The following is a 19,686-nucleotide window of genomic DNA, read 5'->3' on the forward strand; positions in this document are numbered from 1 at the left end:
ATGCAGCTGCCGGTACAGATCCCCTCTCTCCTGTAACTTGTCCGCAGCCATGTCCTTCCTCCCGCACCGTGAACACCGTCCAGGACAATGATCAACCAGATACAACACCCGCAGCCCCTGCTGCAAACAGCACCCCAGATACGCAACCTCCTCCAACAAGACCGCCCCAACAGTCTCCTTCGTCCACGTCTCAGCAACGTCCAGCGCAATCCTCCTCCCACCGTGCAACGTCGCCGCCATCTCCGCGCTCCACGGCCCCTCGAGCACTTCGCTCAGACTGTTCGCCCCAGAGGCATCATACTCCCCAAACAGCACACCCTGCGATAGCTCCGTCACCGCGCCCCCGTCTCTGAACCTCAGGAAAAGCACGTCCTCCTCATTGTCGTACACGATCTTCTCGTTCCGTCCAGGCAGACACACTGTATTGACATCCCTCTCCGGCTTCACAGTTGCTCCCGAAGCCTCGGCTGACGTCAGTTGCTGCGCTCGCCGTAACTTATACACGCTCGGGTCGTGGGCATGTCTCGCGACGCGCGTGGAGCGTGCAAGCTCCTCAGGCCCAGCCTCCAAGGCGTCGAGGAAGACGCACTGGCTGTATTTGCTCCAGCGCGCCTGATTCGCTTCCGACATGTGGCCGTCGGCGTCTTGGAAGGCGCGTTTGCTGCGTTCCGCGCCGCGCCAGGAGGGGAAGCAGACGTCGAAGACGTGCATGGAGGGTCCTGCTGATGCGTCCTCCCATATTTTGAGACGGAGTTCGGCGGGGAGATCGGAAAATCTGTGGAACGACCTCGGTGACGTCGTGAGGTGCCTGGTTGCTGCCATCGTGCCGCTTGGTTTGATCGAGTGAGGTTGGATTCGGGGCCAGAAGAGATGAAAATATCTAGACGGAGTGGTTGCGATTATATCTTTCCGGAGACGCATCGTAAATTGTGCCAGCAGCCACTCATAATACTCCGCAGCGAGGTCGAACAACGCATCCATCTGTCGCCGGTGCTCAAGCACGCATAAGTTTCATTTTAACTCATTCAAAAAGGCAGATCGTATACATGATTCTTCCCAAAAGATTATCCTTCCCTTATGAGGTTTTGCGCATAGCTCAGCACTAACATGAACCGACCCAGTCACGGAGACAATGAACCCTGTAACGTTCCGCGCAAGAAGCCACACGAGCGCGCCCGGCGTCTGACGGGCTGGTCGCCAATGCTTACACCGGGTGTGCGGCGCCATTTCCGTATTGGCCGTTGATAAGCCCCTTTCGCTCGTACCGTCGCTCTGGGTCGAGTTGACCAGGGCCTCACAGGGGTTGAGAGATGCCAGCGCAGCAATGTCAGAATTGTTTGGAAGGAGGCTGAGCTGAGAGAATTTGATCTCGCACATTGGAATCAGGCTTGGCTGTGGGCCAATTGCCTCGAAAGTCGCTGGCCTCATGGGTGGGAGGAGTAGGATATTCGGCTGGTGGCAGGTTCTAAGTGCTGACGGGCGCAAGGCATCAGCGTTAGGACGGATCCTTCGATGCCGCCAAATTCCGGCAATAGGAGAGGGAAAGGGCGAATTTTTCAATCTTGGCGCTTGGCCTTTTATTCCCCGCGTCCTTCAAAAGAGCCCCGAAAAGTGAACATGCAGATCACCGGCCCTCGGACCGGGACAGCGGGCGCAAGACTCGGAGGGGTGGGGCGCAAAGCCGGACCAGACGCGGAACCCTTCGCAGGACAGCATTCGTTGCGGTGCAGGTTTCAAATGTGCCATGTCGCGCTTTAAACTCATCATCTTATTGCACTTGTAATCATTACAATTTCCAATCGGTCGGTGCTTACACCCCGGAATCGTTCTGCAGCATAACCGCATCCTCACAAGCCGGCCAATGAGTCTGGTTCGTCGGGTTCCCATCCTTATCCTTCCTCGGCACCTCTCCCGGCCAGAGGTTTCTGCAATCGTACGCCCAACTGTTCCAGTTCTCACACACTCGATACGCCTCATCTAGATCAGCCGAGTTGCCAGGCGGCCAGAACTCGTTAGCCGCGCTCTGCCTTTCCATAATCTGCATCGAAAGCCCGCCCGCGGCGTGGAAGGCAATGTGGCAGTGAATCAGCCAGACGCCGGGGTTGTCTGTCTTGAAGCCGATGACGACGTAGCCCTGAGATGGGAGGAGGACAACGTCACGGCGAGGAGGGTTGTTCAGGTTGTTCTTGGTGGGGTCGTATGTTGCGGGGTCCCAAAGCTCGTCGTCCACTTCGCGGAGAATGGCAAAGTCGTGGCCGTGTAGATGGATCTGGGTAGTGTCGGCTTCAATTCACCGGGTCACCCAATCAAGGGTTGACTTACTGGATGAGGTCCAAAGGTCCCCTGTGACGGGTCGTTTGCGCCGAACATCACCAGGTGAACCTATGGCACTTGATCAGCAGAGACACATAAGTACACCATTATCCAACGGACTCACCCAATCTTTCTCAGTGTAGTTCTCGGGAACCACGACCCATCCGACAGGCCACTTTCCCCGAACGTTGGCCAGGTTTAGAAATGTCGGGTTACCATAGTCGGTCTGGAATGGATCTTGCTTGTCGCTCCCCGCGCGGTCCAGTGAGATGAAAGAAGTTCCATACGGACCTTCCCCATGAAGCAGAGACACGTTAAAGTTGTCGTTAGTCTTGTTATTTTGCGGTAACCCTACCGTCCATGGCACGACTGGATCCAGCCTGGAGTTCGCCTTCGTGTCGGAACAATTTTGATTGAAGGTCCAAGGCAGACTAGTCGGATTTGTCTTGCTCTCTGCGTTGTATCGAAGGATTCCTGTTTGTGAGTACTCCGTAGTAGTCCCGATCCTGCCACATTCCACGCCGTCTCCTGCAACCCAGGTGCGAATCCAGAAGTTGCAGTCCTCTGGCAGAGGGTTTTGCGCTGGGTTGCTGCTGTTTGCAAGGGGACTGGCTTCCACGATAATGTTGTAACGTTGCCCGATCGAAACCAGTAGAGAAGATGCATTGAACGGAGTGACGGGCACAAAATCAGCTTCGACAATAGTTAAGAGATGGTTATCGATAGAGAAGACAAAGGTCGTTTGCCAGGATGTATTGATGAGTCGTATGAGATAACGCTTGGCTCTCGTGAGAGGATTGGGGTCCATATTATCAAAGTGGATTTCATAAGGTGCCGGGACGGGCAGAAGCGCCTCCACACTGCTGTTGTATCGAGTGATGTTACCGACAGTGTTCCCGACGCTTCCGAGAAGAATATCGGGAAATAGGGCATCTTGGTAGAGCGCATTGAAGGCCCCGTTGTGCACTGGGTCGGGTCAGATACACCAGTTGGAGACAGTTTTGCCATGCCTTGACTTACACCAGTCAGTGATGATGAGTGGCTCGATTGCCTCATCATACGGAGCTACTGTAGGCCCATGGATAGTCTGGATCAAGTCAGTAAAACAACCTTCTCCTGGGTGAGACGCTCTTACAATCGGAGCCTGAAGCCCGTCGGCGTACTGGACACTGTAGTGACTGTGGTACCAAGAGCTCCCATATTGGGTAGCGTTCCAGATATAGACGAAGTAGTCTTCTGGGGCGATGGGACATTGAGTAATGCCGTTGACGCCATCCATATGCATCGTATCCTTTTGCCGGATTCCATGCCAGTGAATGCTCGTTCCGTTCAATCCTAGAGAATTCGTCACGTTCACGTAGACTCGGTCTCCCCAGCAGGCCTCGATCAAAGGGCCGGGAAAGGTGTTGTTGAACAACTTTGCTTCAGTGAAGTTCAGTCCATCGACATTGACCCAACCATCTGCGACATCCAGAGTGAAGTAGCGATCAATGCCATAAGGCATCCAGTCTTCGTAATCAGTGGTGATGTTGAACTGCTCCCCAGTCTCAGGATTCCGAAGCCAGCATGATTGATCTTCAGACCAACCACAGTAATGCCAGCCTTTCATACTGGGATACTGGCATCTGAAATGGTCAATATTGCTGCCAGTGGGACTAAAGTCGGGGTATCCAGGGTAGTCATCCGCAGCGGTGACATTGTTGGACAAGTCGAACTTTGTGTGACCTCGTGATACGTCTCTTAGCAGGGGATCGCCAAAGAGTGAGCGGGAAACATCAGTCGCGATGACCCAGATCTGCCGTAGTGATAGCATGACGACGCTTGAGAGGCAGACTGGCTGTCGCGCAGGTGGTCTAGAGAACTTGCTCAAAAGAGTTGGCTAAATCCACTCACGAAACCATCAGTCCCTTGGACTCGCTCATGGTGGGAGCGCGGTAACTTTCAAGGCTTGTCCCTCGTGGGGAGAGAACGTAAAGAAATACACATGATTGCGCCACTCAGCGTTTCACGAACCACGCCCAGTTTACTTCAATGATATGGCTTGCGATATGTCAAGTGGAAGGTGTCATGTTTTATGTTAGGAACGGAGTGGCGCCACTCATCAAATATGGCTCTTTTCTCTGTTCAAGTTCCAATTTTTGATGGAGGAAGTCTGGAGGCTAAAAGTATGATGTTTTTGTTTTCCTAGCTGCCAAGCAATTGAGACATTCAGCAATCTTAGTCGTTGAAACAGCTAGCATTCTTATGAGCAGTGGCTCCTACCTAAATAATCAGAAGAATATCCGAAGAATGCGGGAGGTCTGAGACCCTGAAATAAGCTGATGCTACTTTCTGGTGCGGAATCGAGATGAAGCACTGAGCAATGATACACTACTTGTTTGGGTATCACGAGGTTAAAGTTGAATCTTGCATTTTGACGGATTGCTGCTTCTTCCTTGCACAAGGGACGGGCCGTTGCAAAGATGATGCGGAGCTTAGAGGCATCATCATTTGATCCTGCTTGTTTCCGTCCTCTGTGAAAGGATGTGTTCGAAACACGCATTTTAGTTGCGTATATAGAGCAGACAGACAGGCCTTCATTTGAATGCAAAGGATCACTGCTTCTATTGCAAGACATCGCGAATGCCAAGAAGCGGGAAAATGCAGATGTTTCACAAACGAGTCTGGGACGTTCGCAGCATGGCCAACTGACGTTCTGCTGAACATCGAACCCCAGCTCAGAAGTCCCAGCAGAATTTCTTCATAGGGAATTCGACGCTTTTAAGCGACAAATATTTAATTAGGACTTATCAGCAGCGCGGGCGTGAGGTCCAGGTTATTTCGTTTGATTATTGAGATCTAACAACTTAGCCCGCTCCTTGTCTTTGCTGTCGTTTATCTCTTGTCGTCTTGTGGCTAGGCGAACAAGCTCTTAATAGATTCACCCGAGAGGCGAAGCTTACTTCAAGGTTACTTCAAGGATTTCTCTAAATTGTGATATGTGATGTTCACCTCTTAGGCAGACTCCAGGACTTCTCTCGCCGGCCACTCAGGCCTGATCCAATGGTGCGTCAGTCAGCCGTGCCCGTAATCGACACGACCAGCGGCACCGGCTCATGTCTCCCGGTATGCGGGTCGCTGCAATATTATCCGTTCTTAAAGCCTCACCTTTCGGTGGTCTTCGGCATTGAACAGAGTTCTGTCCCGAGGAGTCGGTCCAGGCCCCTGGTGTAACCCCTCGTAAATACCCACACTCAGCATCAAACGCCCTCGTGACACGAAGCATCTGCATGGCACAAGCCTCCTTCGGAAGTGATGGACATGCAAGATTAAGTTTCCTTTGATCACACGGCCGTAAGTTCTCAATCGCTGAATAATTCTTAAGCTATTGCTCAGCTTCCAACGCCATCAATGGACATAGCCCCCTCGATATTTTCTCTTTTATGGCACTAGCTGAAGATTCAAAATCAGCGCATTCTGGAAGCCCAGCTGAAAGCAGCGTAATGTCCGTTCGGCTAGCTTTGTGCAACCCACGGGAAGCCACAGCTGCATCCCAGTCTCAGGACGCGGGTGTGGTGTCGTATGATATATCTCCGGCAAATGTTCCCTTTGTGGTCATATGCTCCGTGTGAATGTCTGGGAATATTCGAGGTCGCAGCCGGTTCAAAATATTGAGAGGCTCTTCGACCGATCTGAAAGCTGCGAGGTCAAGACCAAGATCATTGAAAAAGAAATGGGAGGAAACAACGCCCAAAGCGGCGTTGGCTCTTTGAATATGTGCTCACCGAGGAGTTGACCCCGTTTCCAAGGGCCAATCAAGTTTGATGCATGCAGCTGTTGGCTCACCGACTGACCAAACCCCTCAAAGCCCAGTCCCCTTCCAGTCCCCTTGCATTAACTCGAAAGCCCAGGCTCTTGGCGTGTGCTGATCTTCTGTTGTGCGACCTCTTCTAAACAGCCACGGGGGTGGAGTGAGGGGCTCTGTGATTAGTCTACCTTACCACCGGAACCGAGGAAAACGCCCGTCGGATGTGCCCGAAATGCCTTGGCCATCAGCAGAACCTCATGACTATGCATTGCGTCTGCAGAAGTCAGGCCTGCTCAGGTGAGAGGCTCAAAGCCGAAGTCGACCGTACCATTGAACCATTGATTGAAAAGAATGGTTCCGGCATTGTTTGATGTAAGACTCGATTATTCTATAGACCTCATGGGATCCGTAGTAGCATTACACACGTCATTGACTTTTCGTAGATATCGAAACTGCTCTTGGGACCTTGATGTCTGGTTTCTTGGATCTGGCAGTCTTCTGAATAGTCAGTGAATCCAGAGAGAAGAAATCAGACTTATGATCCGGAGCAGTCCGTCAGTAGTTATCCGGGTTCGTGAGATGCTATGAAGTGGCAAAGTGACCTGCCTGTCTCACTTTCTCCGACGTTTGAGACACCGAAGAAAGGAAACAGACGTCAAGATGTCAGAGTATCAAGACCTGAAAGCTGAAAATTAGTCTGATTCTCCTTATCCGCTCCGGTCTTCATACGACGGGTTTGGTCGGAGTGCGAGTGCTTCGTACCGTGGGAGCAAGGGTACCATTTCCGAGACGATGATGATGTGATCACCGATGAACTGCATGCAGCAATCAATCCCCAACATGAAGTCCTGTCAGTCTCATCACAAATATTTTCTGACTCATACTGACACTGACACCTCGAGCATCCCCGGGAATAAGCTGTGATAACATATCAAGTAACGACGTCGTGTGATAAGGCAACTCTGGGGTACATTTCGTCGCACGAACTTCAAGCCAGAAGCAAACATCTTCCGCACCAACTAGATTCCAGAATGCCCTTGGAATATTCCATCGGCACATGAAAACTGGTTGAATTCCATGGTAAGCCCGGTATTTGAAACAGGAGGCTTTGCAATGGAGGGTAACGCTCGTGGTAGCTGGGATAAACACGCAATCCTAAAGAGCCACTCTCGCACCTGTGGCTCGTTGCCACGACCATCACATGTGGCTCCCATATGGGAGTCTGGAAGATGGACTCCCAAAGCTCGCGTGTTGTTACATTTATGCGCCCCCTTGTCTGGGTTTCTTTGCTCTCACTGGTGGTGTGTTCTGAAAGGGTCTGCGGGTGCAGGGCCGGTAAGCATGCGGACGCCACGTGCTTTGCCATCCTCCGGAAGAACAGGAAGGAATTGCGACCCACGGGTTTGACAATGGCGGCCAATTATTGAAGCCTGGTACCAGAATCATACCATCTCATGTCTATGGCAAGGCGACTGCCAGCAAGATGTGGTGATTGGCACCCTAGAACGACATCATGAATGGCCGAGTGAGCGAGATTAGTATGTGTCATCCTTGAGGCCGGAGGCACGCGGTGGTAGCCCATAACGAAGACACTATGGATAAGATGTTCACCTCTCATGATCATATAAGACCATTGATACTCCACTCACAAACATGAAGAAACCCTCACCAAGCAACTCAACCCGGAAGCCCACAGATCAAACGCTCGCTTCTGACCCCTCAATCTCGATTTGAGAGCTTCAGCACTCCATTCTCATTACCATAAAATCCCTGGCTGATTATTGCCTTGCATATGCAGGCCGTTTGTCCTCATTGACTCGGCCAGGCAAAAATATCTATTTATTGTCTGAGTCGGCCGCCGGCCTCATCGCAACCGCTCACCCTGGTTCGCCGAGAGTTCGCCATAATCACACCAGGAAGCCCAATCAAACAGCTCTAAGCAATTTTCTCCTGGGCCCACCACTTTGTGTCACCTCGATATCCGATCACGAACTTCATTATTCGGGACGGACCGCTGATCGCTCGATACTGCCTAATCCAGGACGAGGTGTCTGAAAGTACCGAACACAAAAGCAACTCAACCAGTCGATTGATTCGAAACATACACATCGATACGTAGATATCAGGCCACAAGTGCGCAAGTCGCAAGACATAACAATGTGTACCTACTCTTACCTTCACCATCATCATGTCCAGCCCTGCGCTCGGCCGATCGATTATGTCGTGCATTACGAGTTCTGCCGGGATGCCGGCGTGGACTCTGACGGCAGAACTCGACTTCCGTGCGAGAGAGTCTTCTACGATCCAGTTCAGTCGATCGACTTCGACAACCCGTGCGCTACGGGAGGATGTCTCATCTCACCTGACTGCAGCTCCGGCAACTGCCGTCTTCAGGAACTCAATGGGCACTGGATATGCTGCCAATGCAGCCGCGGCAGCAACTCCCTCCGATGGTGTCGGCACAAGATGAAGAAAAGTCCAGACACTTTCTGTTACCACCGAGTTTGTCAGAACTGCACTCCGGACTCCGCCACATGAAAGCAGCCTTCGGCTAAAATCACGGCACAAATCTGGAGGCTTTCAAAGCCATCTCGGTTCATAAGCAATGACAAACTGACGAGGAAGGAATACACGAAAAGCCCAGCAAAGATGGGCCACAAGTCTGTCAGAATTGCAAGATTACAAGAGCTTGCAGGACAGAAGAAGTTTGGGTCCCGGAGTCTAGACAGCGCCACATGCCGACTGATGCTAGTCACCAGCTGTCATATCCAAGTGCTCGGTATCTGATGTGGACCTACCTTTTAGGGTTAGCGGAGTCTAGACATACGAGCCGCACTCCGAGAGCTGAAAGTATGTGGTACAAAGATCGCAAGGGGGCCAGTCACAGTGAAGGTCGGGGCTTTCGCGACGTGGATCAATAGCTACAAGGGACGCCTCCGAAAGCCGGCTACAACAGTAGGCAGTCATCAACAGTCCACCATTGGCGCGAGGCTGAACAGGGAATTCGGGGTGGCTTGGGAGCCTTCATACTTCGTTGTGCAAGATAGACCAATCATTATTATTTCCTTGCAGTTGCATGTTTCATACACATGGTTCGCATGCTTGCCTTGCCTGGAATCATTTGCGATATACTGATATTCTTCCACCGGTGACGGACCCGGTTCCGGACTTCAGGGTCATTCGCACAAGCTATTAGTGGCCACTGACAAATATCAGAAACCTGGCTGCCACGTTTTCCTTCAATAACCCTCAGACTATTTGCTCTTTTGGATGCATCTTGCGAGTCATTCCTCGTCAGTTTGGCGACGGAACACGACGGGCTCTCGGATAGATCTCATCTAGATGGAGGGTTACTGATCGACAGGGGAATAGTTGAGATCGTGGCCGCCTCCACGTCATCCAATACTCGAAAACTCGGGATAGAGGAGAAATTATCGGCGAACCATCCTACGTTCACAGCGTAGGCAGCGACTATAAAGATCAAGATGAGATGCATCGTACTTCGTAAAGGTAAAGAGCAGGAGATCAGATAGTCATCAGCTTTCCCTCGTTGCATGAGCACTCATCAAACTTCCTTCAAATACTGCTTATGCACCCCTGAGATCTCAAAGTCTCTCCAAAAGTCGTAATCTTCATCTCATAAACTTCTCAAAAACCCCGAAAACTCCGAAACAAGACAATATGTGCAACATCACCTCCTACAAGCTTCCGTGCGAGCACGTCAAGTCCCAGACCAACTACTGCTCCAAAGCACCCTCTGCCTCGAAGAAGAGCTCATCGAACCGCAAGACCTGCAGAGACGTCACTCAGCACAACATCCCTTACCCTCCTCCTCCTGGATATGACCAGCGGCCGCTGCCCAAATGCCCCCTCGAGAGCTGCCCCTACGAGATGCGAAATCGCTGCTGGAACTGCTGCTGGTGTGGCAAGGGTTGGAACGACGGGGGTCGCTGCAGCTGCGTCATGATCATTGACGGAAATGAGTATCGCTGCGAGCACATCTGCTGCAACACTTGCACGGCTGCCCTGGACGGATAAAGGAAAGCAGTCTTCTGAGTCCAGGATATCAGGTAATCGATTCAGTGAGCATGGAGACTATTGGATGGTATGTCGTTTCTTACTGCTCAAGTAATGTTGTAACTATTGTTTGATTTCAAGGAGTTCCCTTCACAATGGAGTGGAATGGGGCCTGAGTGCGCATAAGGAACTTTGGCAGCTCTCGATAGATAACGAAATCTTAAGCCCTGCTGAAGAGACATCTTCATGGAGAGTTTGACGATCATCAGACGATTCCAGTGGCAATCATACATAGAAACCAAGACTTATTCTTCTAACCCGTTTACATTCATGAATAACCCTGATATTCGGCCGAGTGATGAGTGATCTACGGATCTGCCTAAAAGGCTGTCAGGATTACTGATTAATGAGATCCGTCATTGCCGGTACTCGCACAAAACGCCTGAAGCTACTGCAATGCGAGATCGGGTGCTTCTCAGATACCCAAGTGGAAGGAACCTTTGATAAGCCTCCAGATCCTGCACTCTTGCATCTCGATCCAGCCACATCGTCCCCAACACCCGTGCGTAGTGCTGCTTTTGTCCACTCAGATGCCATACCAGCCGATTAGCAAACCATAGTCCCGGGCTCCATCTCAGCCCCATGGTCTCACAATTATCGTGAGACCCCACCAACAAGGTGAATACGAGACACTTTGCTCACCATATCGAGAGTAAGATCTCCATTACCCAAGGCACCGGGAGACCGGCATTGATTTCCACTGATCGCTGACTCGTGGAGTAATTCCCACTCATCGAAAGGAGAGTAAGCTGTGTGACCGAGGAAGGCTTGACGAGATCGCCGTGATTCAATACTTGTGGATCGGTGTAACCCCAGCTGCAGGTAGCCGTCGGGAACTTCACCCAGATTTGTCTACGGTGTCCTCGATGTCTTTGAGCGACGTCGCGTAAGAATCCCATTGGACACTGTATACAAGGCTTCTTCCTGCTTGGTAGCTGTACAACACCTTGTTCACACCACCATATCCACCAATATCGAGTTCCGAGACATTGGGTCCTGATAGAGTAAACTTTGGCCATCTCCACTGCAGGGTAGCACAATCCTTACTGTCGGTGAAGCAGCCATGATGAAAGATGCGATGCGAAAACGTGACCACGTTCGAGATGGTTGGCGAGAAGTAAATGTGTGTCAGAGGTGATGGGAAAAGCAACCAAGTGAGGCGTCCACCGGCAGACCAAGTGGAATAGTGATCATTTCGAGTGCTCTTGGCTCTGAGAAAACAAGACCTTACCACTAAATGCTTGAAAATAGATCACGCAGAGTATATAAGATGCAGCAGGTGGCATGCAGTGATATGATGTGGTCTTGTCTTTTACAGCATTATCAGTCGCTGTACATCTTCACTCAAGATCTCCCGTCCCTCAGGCCAATTCATTTTTCTTCAGTAACCAAGTAGTCCAAAATGTGTCACGGTCATCCTCGCTGGCATCCTTGCTCCCACACCTCTATCAATTGGCACTATTGCCCCTCGGCTCTCATCGATCTCGAGACCGGCGTGGAGACTCCCTGCACCCACCTGAGTTATGCAACCGCCCAGCCCAGCAATGCCGATTGCCCCCTCCTCAACTGTCAGTATAAGGCCATGGGTGGAACCTGGACTTGTTGCCAGTGTGGTCAGGGACCCAACACACAGGGCTGGTGTACCATGCCGAAGCCAGTGCAAGACTCGAACGGCATGTCGACGGAGGAGACCAAGACATGTGATCACGGATGTTGCGCTGAATGTGCACGTTACCGTAAGAAATCCTCCGCGTTTTCCCGCCGGTCGGCCGAGTAGCTAACCGCTCACCCCCAGTCCCAACTCGTGCAACAACCCCTGACATGACGTTCAGCGAGCTTCGCAAGGGGACCGCCAGTCGCAAGTTTGGGTACACCTCCGCTACCCGCTCTCACCGTCGAGGCTCGGCTTTGTCCAAGATCAACGGGCTTCTTCCAGTGGAAGAGGACGCAGAAGCATTTTCAACGTCGACTTCCGGCTCCTCGTCACAGAGCAGCGTCTCTTACAAGTCGTCTGCCGGCAGCAGCACTTCGTATGGCTCATCTACATCGTCATCATCGTCAGGCCGAGGCTCAAACTACAGAGTCGACTTGGAGTATAACGCAAAGAGGCATAAGTCCTCATCTGGGAAAAGTAGCAAAAAAAGCCACTCACTGAAGGCGCGATAATCTCATGTACTACGGCAAGGTTTGCTGGCTTTACGATGACAGTTGATGTAGGCATAATCTAGGGATCTTTTGTATAATATGTTTAGAACTATTGACTTGCATTGAAATGAATTCGGGTGAAATTCTTGGAGTTTGTATTCAGAAACTTAGTATGCGATTATTTAAAGGCGAAAAATGAAAGGTTTATGCAATGCGAAAGGGTAAAACGATGTATTGTTGCCTACAGGATTGAATGGTAATAACCGAACAAGAGGTGACCTAAACAGGATGCCAACCCAGCCACAGTCTCAGCATAAAAGCTGTCTCCAAAGTACCTCATGGTAGTGTGGAGAGCACCACATTTCTCTCTAATGAATCAACGCCATGGGTACATCGACCACTCAATGTTTCCCCTCATCCTCCACATGAGTTCGTCAATTCGTGGATAGCATGACATGTCAAACTCGGCTCTACAAGCTTCTTCTGGCCAGCTTGGATCAGGTGCGGCAATCCTCTTCCAGCGATGGCATCTCTGGTGGCGTCCCCGGTGTCCACGGCGAGGTCGCGGACGTACCTTTGCGACGGACCGAGACGTGTTGGAAGGGTACCCAGTTTTCAACAAACATCTGCGAAGCCCAGTAGAGGGGATGAATGTCAAGCTCAAGTCCACCCGAGCCTTGGAAATCTGATAGATGTGTTAGCGAAGACTTATGACAAAGTTGGACCATTTTAGATTTAAGGTTACCATTTTCATCAAAAAGTTCGTTTGTAAACTTCTGCTTCAGGTCAACCCAAGTCTTTTTGACAAGAAACTTCTGACTTCCGGAGACGTCCGACAGAAAGCCTTTGTTCATGTCGTCGCCATAGAAGTTGTCTCCTGCCACCGAAGCATTGGGCTTCCTCCTGTAGTAGTGCCAATGCAACAACAGAATCTCTGCGTTGTGACACATTTTGGTGGCAAAAGGGTCTGTTGTTTGAGGCAACATCGGCTCTTTCTGTGAATGTATGTCAGTATGAAGGAATGCTCACGAACAATGCAAATCAATTTACTATGATGCCGGTGAAAACCTCCCTTCCATCCTTCCAATGGCCAATGGTCAATGAGACTTCATGGAGAAGCAGGAAGGTAACCACATAGACTGTGAAGAACGGCTGGAATTTCGCTCTGCTGTAGAGCTGCTCGAGATTATGGAGCACTTTCTCGGTAAGTGTGTCCACAAATTTCGTACAAACAATCGCGTAAAGCTGGGCCACAATCATTCGAGGTGTTGGGATTCGGTGAAGAAGAGGATGCTTCTCGTCCTTGACTCTGTAGACTCCGAGGCACTTGTGGCTTCCAGTAGACTCATCATACACCCAAGAAGGACTCATGCAGTGATCTGCCATTTGGGAATCAGCTTGGAGGCGTTTTCATCTCGGTGTAGAGACTTTGTTGTTCGAAACACTTACGGAGTGCCATTCTGAGCTTGAAAAAGTCTTTGAGGACTTGTCTTTCCTTGTTATCCTCATCGAAGTCGTCACAAAGCTTGTCGTAATGCATCAGGGCTTCCAAATAGTGTTCCCTAATAATGGGATGAGTGCCTTCCTTGTCGATCTGCTCCTTCAAGCTGGTAATGAAGTTTTCATCCAAGTATGCTTGAAAGGAGCGCCTCGTATCCCTCACATTGGCCAAGGCGTATGGCGGGAGATGCATGTGCTCTTTATCTCCCGATCTAGTCCTGATCGAATAGTTGAGTCTGTCATATCGCTCCTGAGAGAAAAGTCGCACTCGAATATTGAGGGGATGACGGCACAATCCTCTAGTCATAAGCTGAACCGTTTCAACCTTGTTGGACATCCACTCGTCATCAGTGAGGTCGTGCTCTGCGAGGCTCTGAAACTTTCGTTCTGTGATGCCTAGATTGCATGGCAAGGAAAGTTGGATCTCGCCCATCTTGGCCCGACAGCAGAGATTCCTGTGGACGACTTTGGGCGACTTTCTGTTGAGCTTTGTACAGGTGAGACAGGGACCCTCAGGATGCTCCGGGTTAGGTTCACACTATGGATGAATGGGTTAGCTTCTGCTGGACAACTTGTAAACTTCGACCAAAACATACCGTCAAATGCTGCATCCTGCAACGAATACATGCCCCCAACTTCCTCGTCGATGCCGCATCCAGTCGCTTTTTCTGCGTCAAGGGGCCGCCCCGACAGGGAACCTTGCCGAGCCCTTCCTCCGCCTCCAGGTCCACCAAATGTCTCTTCGCAGGAACGGCTGAAGGGGGAGGCATCAACTGGGAGTCAACGCTTGCTGGGAGGTGAGTTTTCAGCCTGGGTTGATGTGCCGTCTTTGACGCAAAGTAAGACGAAGGCCGACCAAGCTCCGGGTCAACAGGGATCGTAGATTGTGTATCTCCTGGGAGTTCTTGTTCAAGTAACGGCGATTTCGATGCTTCGCTGGGAATTGAATCTCCATGTGAAGGGTAGCTAAAAGATTCAGGAGGAGATCCTTGTGAAGATTGCGAGCTTGTCTCGCTTTCTGGCGGCGAGCGGTACGAATATGCCCCATTTGGATGGATGTCTGCAGAGTAATGGACGGCTGAATGCCCAAAACCCGAAAACTGCATGCGTGTATCACTGCCCTGGAACCTCGTAGACGTGTTCGCATGCGGCTGTAGAGTCTGCTTCTCCGAGGGCGCAGAATCACAATGCTGCAGAGAGATGTACATAGGGGACTGAAAAGCATTGGGGGCATTGATGTGGTGCGAAGGAGCGAACATGCCATCAACATCCTGCGCCCAAGAGTACTGTGCAGTCATAGGTTGCGGATCCATGTTGATGCCAGATCCGAGCATGTTTATACCGCCGAAACAATGCATTACTGGCGTCGTAACTCCGTTGCGAGGAGACTGAGCCATTCGATTTGCTGTCATGGGGAACAACGAAGGAAAATGCTCTGCTCCTTGCGACGCCGGGTTGCCGACATGCTCCGGCAAGCTTGTGCTCGACAAATACGAGCTTCCCGGGTGCTGAAGCTGTGTGTTAGCAATCTCTCTCGCTTTCTGTCATAGGTGTTCCTGTGGAACATGCCGGCATCAACTTACCAGCCTGTCTGGCTCTTCTCCCCTAGGCCACAACGGCTGCTCATGCTCGCTCCACTGTCCGCATTCGACTTCCATTGCGTTCGTTTACTGTTCGCCGGATCTTGCAAGGAAGAGTACCTAATAGTACCGAGGGCTGTTTGTTCCGCGATCAGATGACAGACTTGTCCGGGTTGGAGCGGTATCGGGCCTAGAAGCACCTATGCCGACCGGAAGACCGGGTCGCAGCTGACGATGGTGTGCAGGATCTATGTGACAAGGATACACAGCTTCGGGCTTATATGGTTATCTGATAGATCTTGTCAGATCCGACATGCCAGGTGAACCGTTGTGTGTGACTGGGACAAAGAATGCCACTGCGAGTGGTCAGACCAAGGGTTTCTGTCGGACAAGATTGAAAGAAGACAGCAGTGGAACAATAGTTGCGAGCTGTAAGATGAACAGTGTGAAAGAGATATACTGGAGCTCCATGATATGAGGAGGATGTTATCGCAGAAACATGCTTAGCATGGGCTGGTGACATGGCTCAATGCATAGGCCACAGCCCTAACAGTAATTCTTTCTGCAACCTGCCATGTTACCTTACCATGTTGCTTGCTTTTTGGACGCGGCATGGGATTCGAGCGTCTCATCATGGTATCGATCTTTGCGTCGTCGTTGCGTATACTTCCGCCCATGTACCAGACGAGGTGTGGCCGATGGACGGCGGGGTGGGGTGTCCGTTCAGTGTCAAAGGCACCCGGGGGGCATGTGCAAAGCTAGCGCGTGGCATTTGCAGGTCACTCCAGGGACATGGGTAAGGAAGGCAGAACAGACCCAGAGTTTACATGTTTACAGCTGCTGGGGTTTCGGGTCTGGGGGTGTCTTTGTGGAAACATCAAATCCAAGGGACTGTCTCTTTTTGAGGGTCCTTGGAGAGGACTTCACGGCCCGGGTCCGGTGGAGGGCGCCTTTCCGCATGAGGAAAATGCTCTTCGAATCAGCGCGTCCTGTTTTACAGCGGAGCGATAGGCCTGGCGGCCAATTGTAAGACGCTGTCTACTCTATGCTGAGCACCCATGACGCGCGGAGAAGATCTGCGGATAACTTGGAGCTGAGTAGCCATCGTAATCAAATGGAACGAATTGTGAAGCTTGCATGTTCTCTCTTACCGAAACGAGCATATCAAGCTAACATTCTTCTTCGTAAAGGGACCGCTCCCGAACGGTTGGAAATGCTCAACTTGGAGAAAGCCTCGAGGTGTCTCAAGCGTTCGATGTGCCCATTGTGGAGACCATCTTTGCTTTTTCACGGCGGACAGCTGGTGCAGTTGCTCATATCATGTGACGCGCATGCAATGGGCTTGCAGGCTTGAGAGAAATCCATCCGCATTATTTCCATACACCGCCAGGAGAAACAGATGTGTGCGAAGTAAGTCACGCATGTGTGAAGGGAGACCTTGAGCCGGTCCTGTGGGAAGAACAACAGCGATTGCGTGTATCTCCATGTTTCTGCCAACCCCGCCCAGCCGTGCCTGTCGGGGCCGAAGGCGACGTGTTGCCAGACCATTCCACAATTAACGGACCGGGGAGTTCGTTTGGGCCGAAGGCGTCGGACGAAACCAAAGCGCAACAATAAGACGGCTGACACAGCATTGATTCCAAAGAGGCGCCCACGCGCTGTTCGGCAGAACGCGTTCTCAGGCGCCAGCAAGCCTCCCATTGTTTTGAACCAGCACAGCTATTTCTTGGAGTCTTAGATTGATAGACATTGTGAAACATGCTGAGAGCGGTGACGAAGAAGTAAGACAACTCTCGGCCGGCTGGCAAAGCATCTCCCAGTGCAGAGATAGCATCCTGCGACGCTGAAAATTCTTTTTTAGATAACATTACACGTGATAATGCCTTCAAGGATGGGGCTCATGAGTTCCATTTGATGCGCAAGCGCAAGGTTTGCGTCTAAGAAAGTCTTCTGTTGTAACAGTGACGATGCGTTGCGCTCGCGAGGTACTCGCGATGCGGACTGCACTGCACCACAGTGCCAAGCCCCCCTAAAAGCGGCAAATCAGCGAACAAAGATTCTTAAAGCTTTGGCCTTGGGCATTTTTAGAGTACTCTGCTGTGGATGATAGCTATTGATTCAGCTTTGGTCATTTCGGGCGCCTCGAGAAGCGTTAGCCAAGACCGAGGAGAGCTTGATGGTCAAAAAGACATCCTCCTTCATTCCTCATTTCGTATTGCGCGTATTGGTAACCATTCAAAGTTTTGGAGCTTTGTTTGGGGCTGAGCAACAGTGACATGGTGATGCTGTGTGCTGATGTCCCGCAAGGAAAAGGGGGCTACAACCCACACAAAGTATCTAATCGCAACCTGTCCCCATTGAATATTGAATCATGTCTGCTGTCTCTTTCACCGAGTTAAAGGCCGACCACGGCCATCATCGACAACTATTCACGCTTTACCGACGGTATTTCGCCCTGCTCTGGTGACTGGGTCGCCTTCGCCATGCCTTACGACCAAAGTTGATGGTGCCCTACGTACGCGTAGCAGACTTTCTGCTCCCACAGCCGAAATTACCTCGTCCAACCTCCCTTCACTCCTGTGGTCACAGATTGCCGCCGTCATAGTTGACCACTTCTTGTTTCTGCATCAAGGTGGTTGCTTCATCAGGCAAGATGCCGCGCCTCGATAGCAACCCCTCTTCGATGGTCCAGTAGTGCAGCATCCAGCAGAAGCGAAGCACACATCCATCTCGAACTTGCAGGTTCCTCAGTCCTTACCTATCGAGGCATCCCGTTACTTCGATCGACGAATCTCGACAAACTCCAAGCCATCGCGTACGCGTTATACATCCACTCGATGAATCCTCAGCGATAGACCGTCGACTTCCCGATCGTTACAACCGACTTCTTCCTGCCTTCGAATCGAACCATACGTTACTCGGCGCAAGATCCTGCATTCTGACGCGTTTCCGAATATGCCAACCATCCAACAGCAACTACGTGGCCAACGCAAGTTACCATTGGTTGCTTTGCACATGTCGAAAATGTGCAAGAAGGAGGCGCTTCATCCCCAACAGCGGTCTGGATTTCCCTTGCGGCTGCTACAGTCCAGTCGGCGTGGCAAATCTTCCCCCGAATGTCTTGTCAACAGAAATACCATGTCCATACACCGGATCACGCCTTGAATAACGGTCGGAATTCGTGCCAGCAATTTCTATCGCGCCGGCATGCGACATCAAGACCAGTTTTTTGATGGAATACCAGCTCCTTGCGGAATTAGCAAAGCCGCGGACGGTTCTGACTGCTCCCCAACGGCTCACTAGTTCCCACAGGGGCGGTAATACAAAGACACAAGTGTTCGCCACGGCCCGCGCGAGACATTGTCAGCGTGGTTTCAGAGGATGTTTGGAACGAAACTAATAACAGGTCCTTATGCAGTTGTTATTTTGTATTCGATCGAAGACCCCTCTGGCACAATTGGGCGACGGATGCCGAACAATACTAGTAACCACGAAAAGAGGGAAGAGTAAAACCGTCGCCAAGAGTTCAGCTTGCCCCGCAGCATCCAAGGCAAGAATTGATAATCCATGAACGAGAGTGACGATAAAAGTGTGTTGAGGCAATGTTGCGCTTTGGTCTTCTCGCCTACTCGATTCTTGCTTAAGTAGAGACAAGAATCATTGTGTTGTAAACTGTTCAAGATGGAGCCTGGCCTGACTCTCTTTTTGATTGGCTGTTCAGCATGTCAACACTGTCGCTTTCACTCGTAGAGAAGCTTGTGGCTTCAAAATGTTCTCAAGTTGTTGAAAATGCGACAACTTACGCCCGTATCGCTAGTGCTTCTACCTCATCTGTGGATTTACCTCTGATAAGTGCACTTAATTGGAAAGACTGGCGGAAAATTATTTCAGAGGAAGTGGAAGCATGACGGACGGTGGACGCGTAGAAGTCCCGAGACGCGATCGCTTTTCCAGTTCTCGAAGACTTAACAGGCCTGCAATTCAAATGTAGTACGAGTTCACATCTTTTCGATTCAACATGTACTTTCCATTGCCTCCCGCTCCATGAATGATACTAGACCGCATCCTCCTGGTAATTGAATTTCTTACTAGTACAAGGCCGACAGTGACGATTCCTGTCGCAATGACTACTGCCTGCAGCATCAGCAACCTGCTGCTCAGGCTGAGTGTATGGGCTCTCCTTGACATGCTGCATCAAATTTCTGCCCACCCCTCGTGACAGTCCGTAGGCGATGGGAGACGCTCCGGTGCTTTCCTTGCTACCTATTGGTGGGATGGCATCCG

At 51.0% G+C, this 19,686-nt stretch overlaps 4 protein-coding genes across 4 annotated transcripts; 2 read left to right on the top strand and 2 right to left on the bottom strand.

Annotated features, from left to right (window-relative positions):
- Positions 1–1,810: 1,810 nt before the first annotated feature.
- CGCS363_v007718 (Laccase) lies at positions 1,811–4,126 on the bottom strand (the record flags this gene model as incomplete). The annotated part of the gene is made up of 5 exons (XM_036639567.1): positions 1,811–2,269; positions 2,323–2,382; positions 2,438–3,279; positions 3,334–3,400; positions 3,449–4,126. The coding sequence occupies 5 exons, from the start codon at positions 4,124–4,126 to the stop codon at positions 1,811–1,813; spliced, it is 2,106 nt and encodes a 701-aa protein (XP_036494737.1).
- Positions 4,127–9,781: 5,655 nt separating this feature from the next.
- On the top strand, positions 9,782–10,138 carry CGCS363_v007719 (uncharacterized protein; the record flags this gene model as incomplete). Its single annotated transcript, XM_036639568.1, has 1 exon — positions 9,782–10,138. One exon carries the CDS (start codon positions 9,782–9,784, stop codon positions 10,136–10,138), a length of 357 nt encoding a protein of 118 aa, XP_036494736.1.
- Positions 10,139–11,579: 1,441 nt separating this feature from the next.
- On the top strand, positions 11,580–12,343 carry CGCS363_v007720 (uncharacterized protein; the record flags this gene model as incomplete). The annotated part of the gene is made up of 2 exons (XM_036639569.1): positions 11,580–11,913; positions 11,973–12,343. The coding sequence occupies 2 exons, from the start codon at positions 11,580–11,582 to the stop codon at positions 12,341–12,343; spliced, it is 705 nt and encodes a 234-aa protein (XP_036494153.1).
- A 476-nt stretch (positions 12,344–12,819) lies between these two features.
- Positions 12,820–15,480, bottom strand: CGCS363_v007721 (uncharacterized protein; the record flags this gene model as incomplete). The annotated part of the gene is made up of 6 exons (XM_036639570.1): positions 12,820–13,007; positions 13,068–13,317; positions 13,373–13,701; positions 13,772–14,360; positions 14,419–15,330; positions 15,406–15,480. 6 exons carry the CDS (start codon positions 15,478–15,480, stop codon positions 12,820–12,822), a joined length of 2,343 nt encoding a protein of 780 aa, XP_036494154.1.
- Positions 15,481–19,686: the final 4,206 nt, after the last annotated feature.

Source organism: Colletotrichum siamense (genome assembly GCF_013390195.1).
Source record: "Colletotrichum siamense strain Cg363 chromosome Unknown KSG_Cg363_contig05, whole genome shotgun sequence".
NCBI lineage: Eukaryota > Fungi > Ascomycota > Sordariomycetes > Glomerellales > Glomerellaceae > Colletotrichum > Colletotrichum siamense.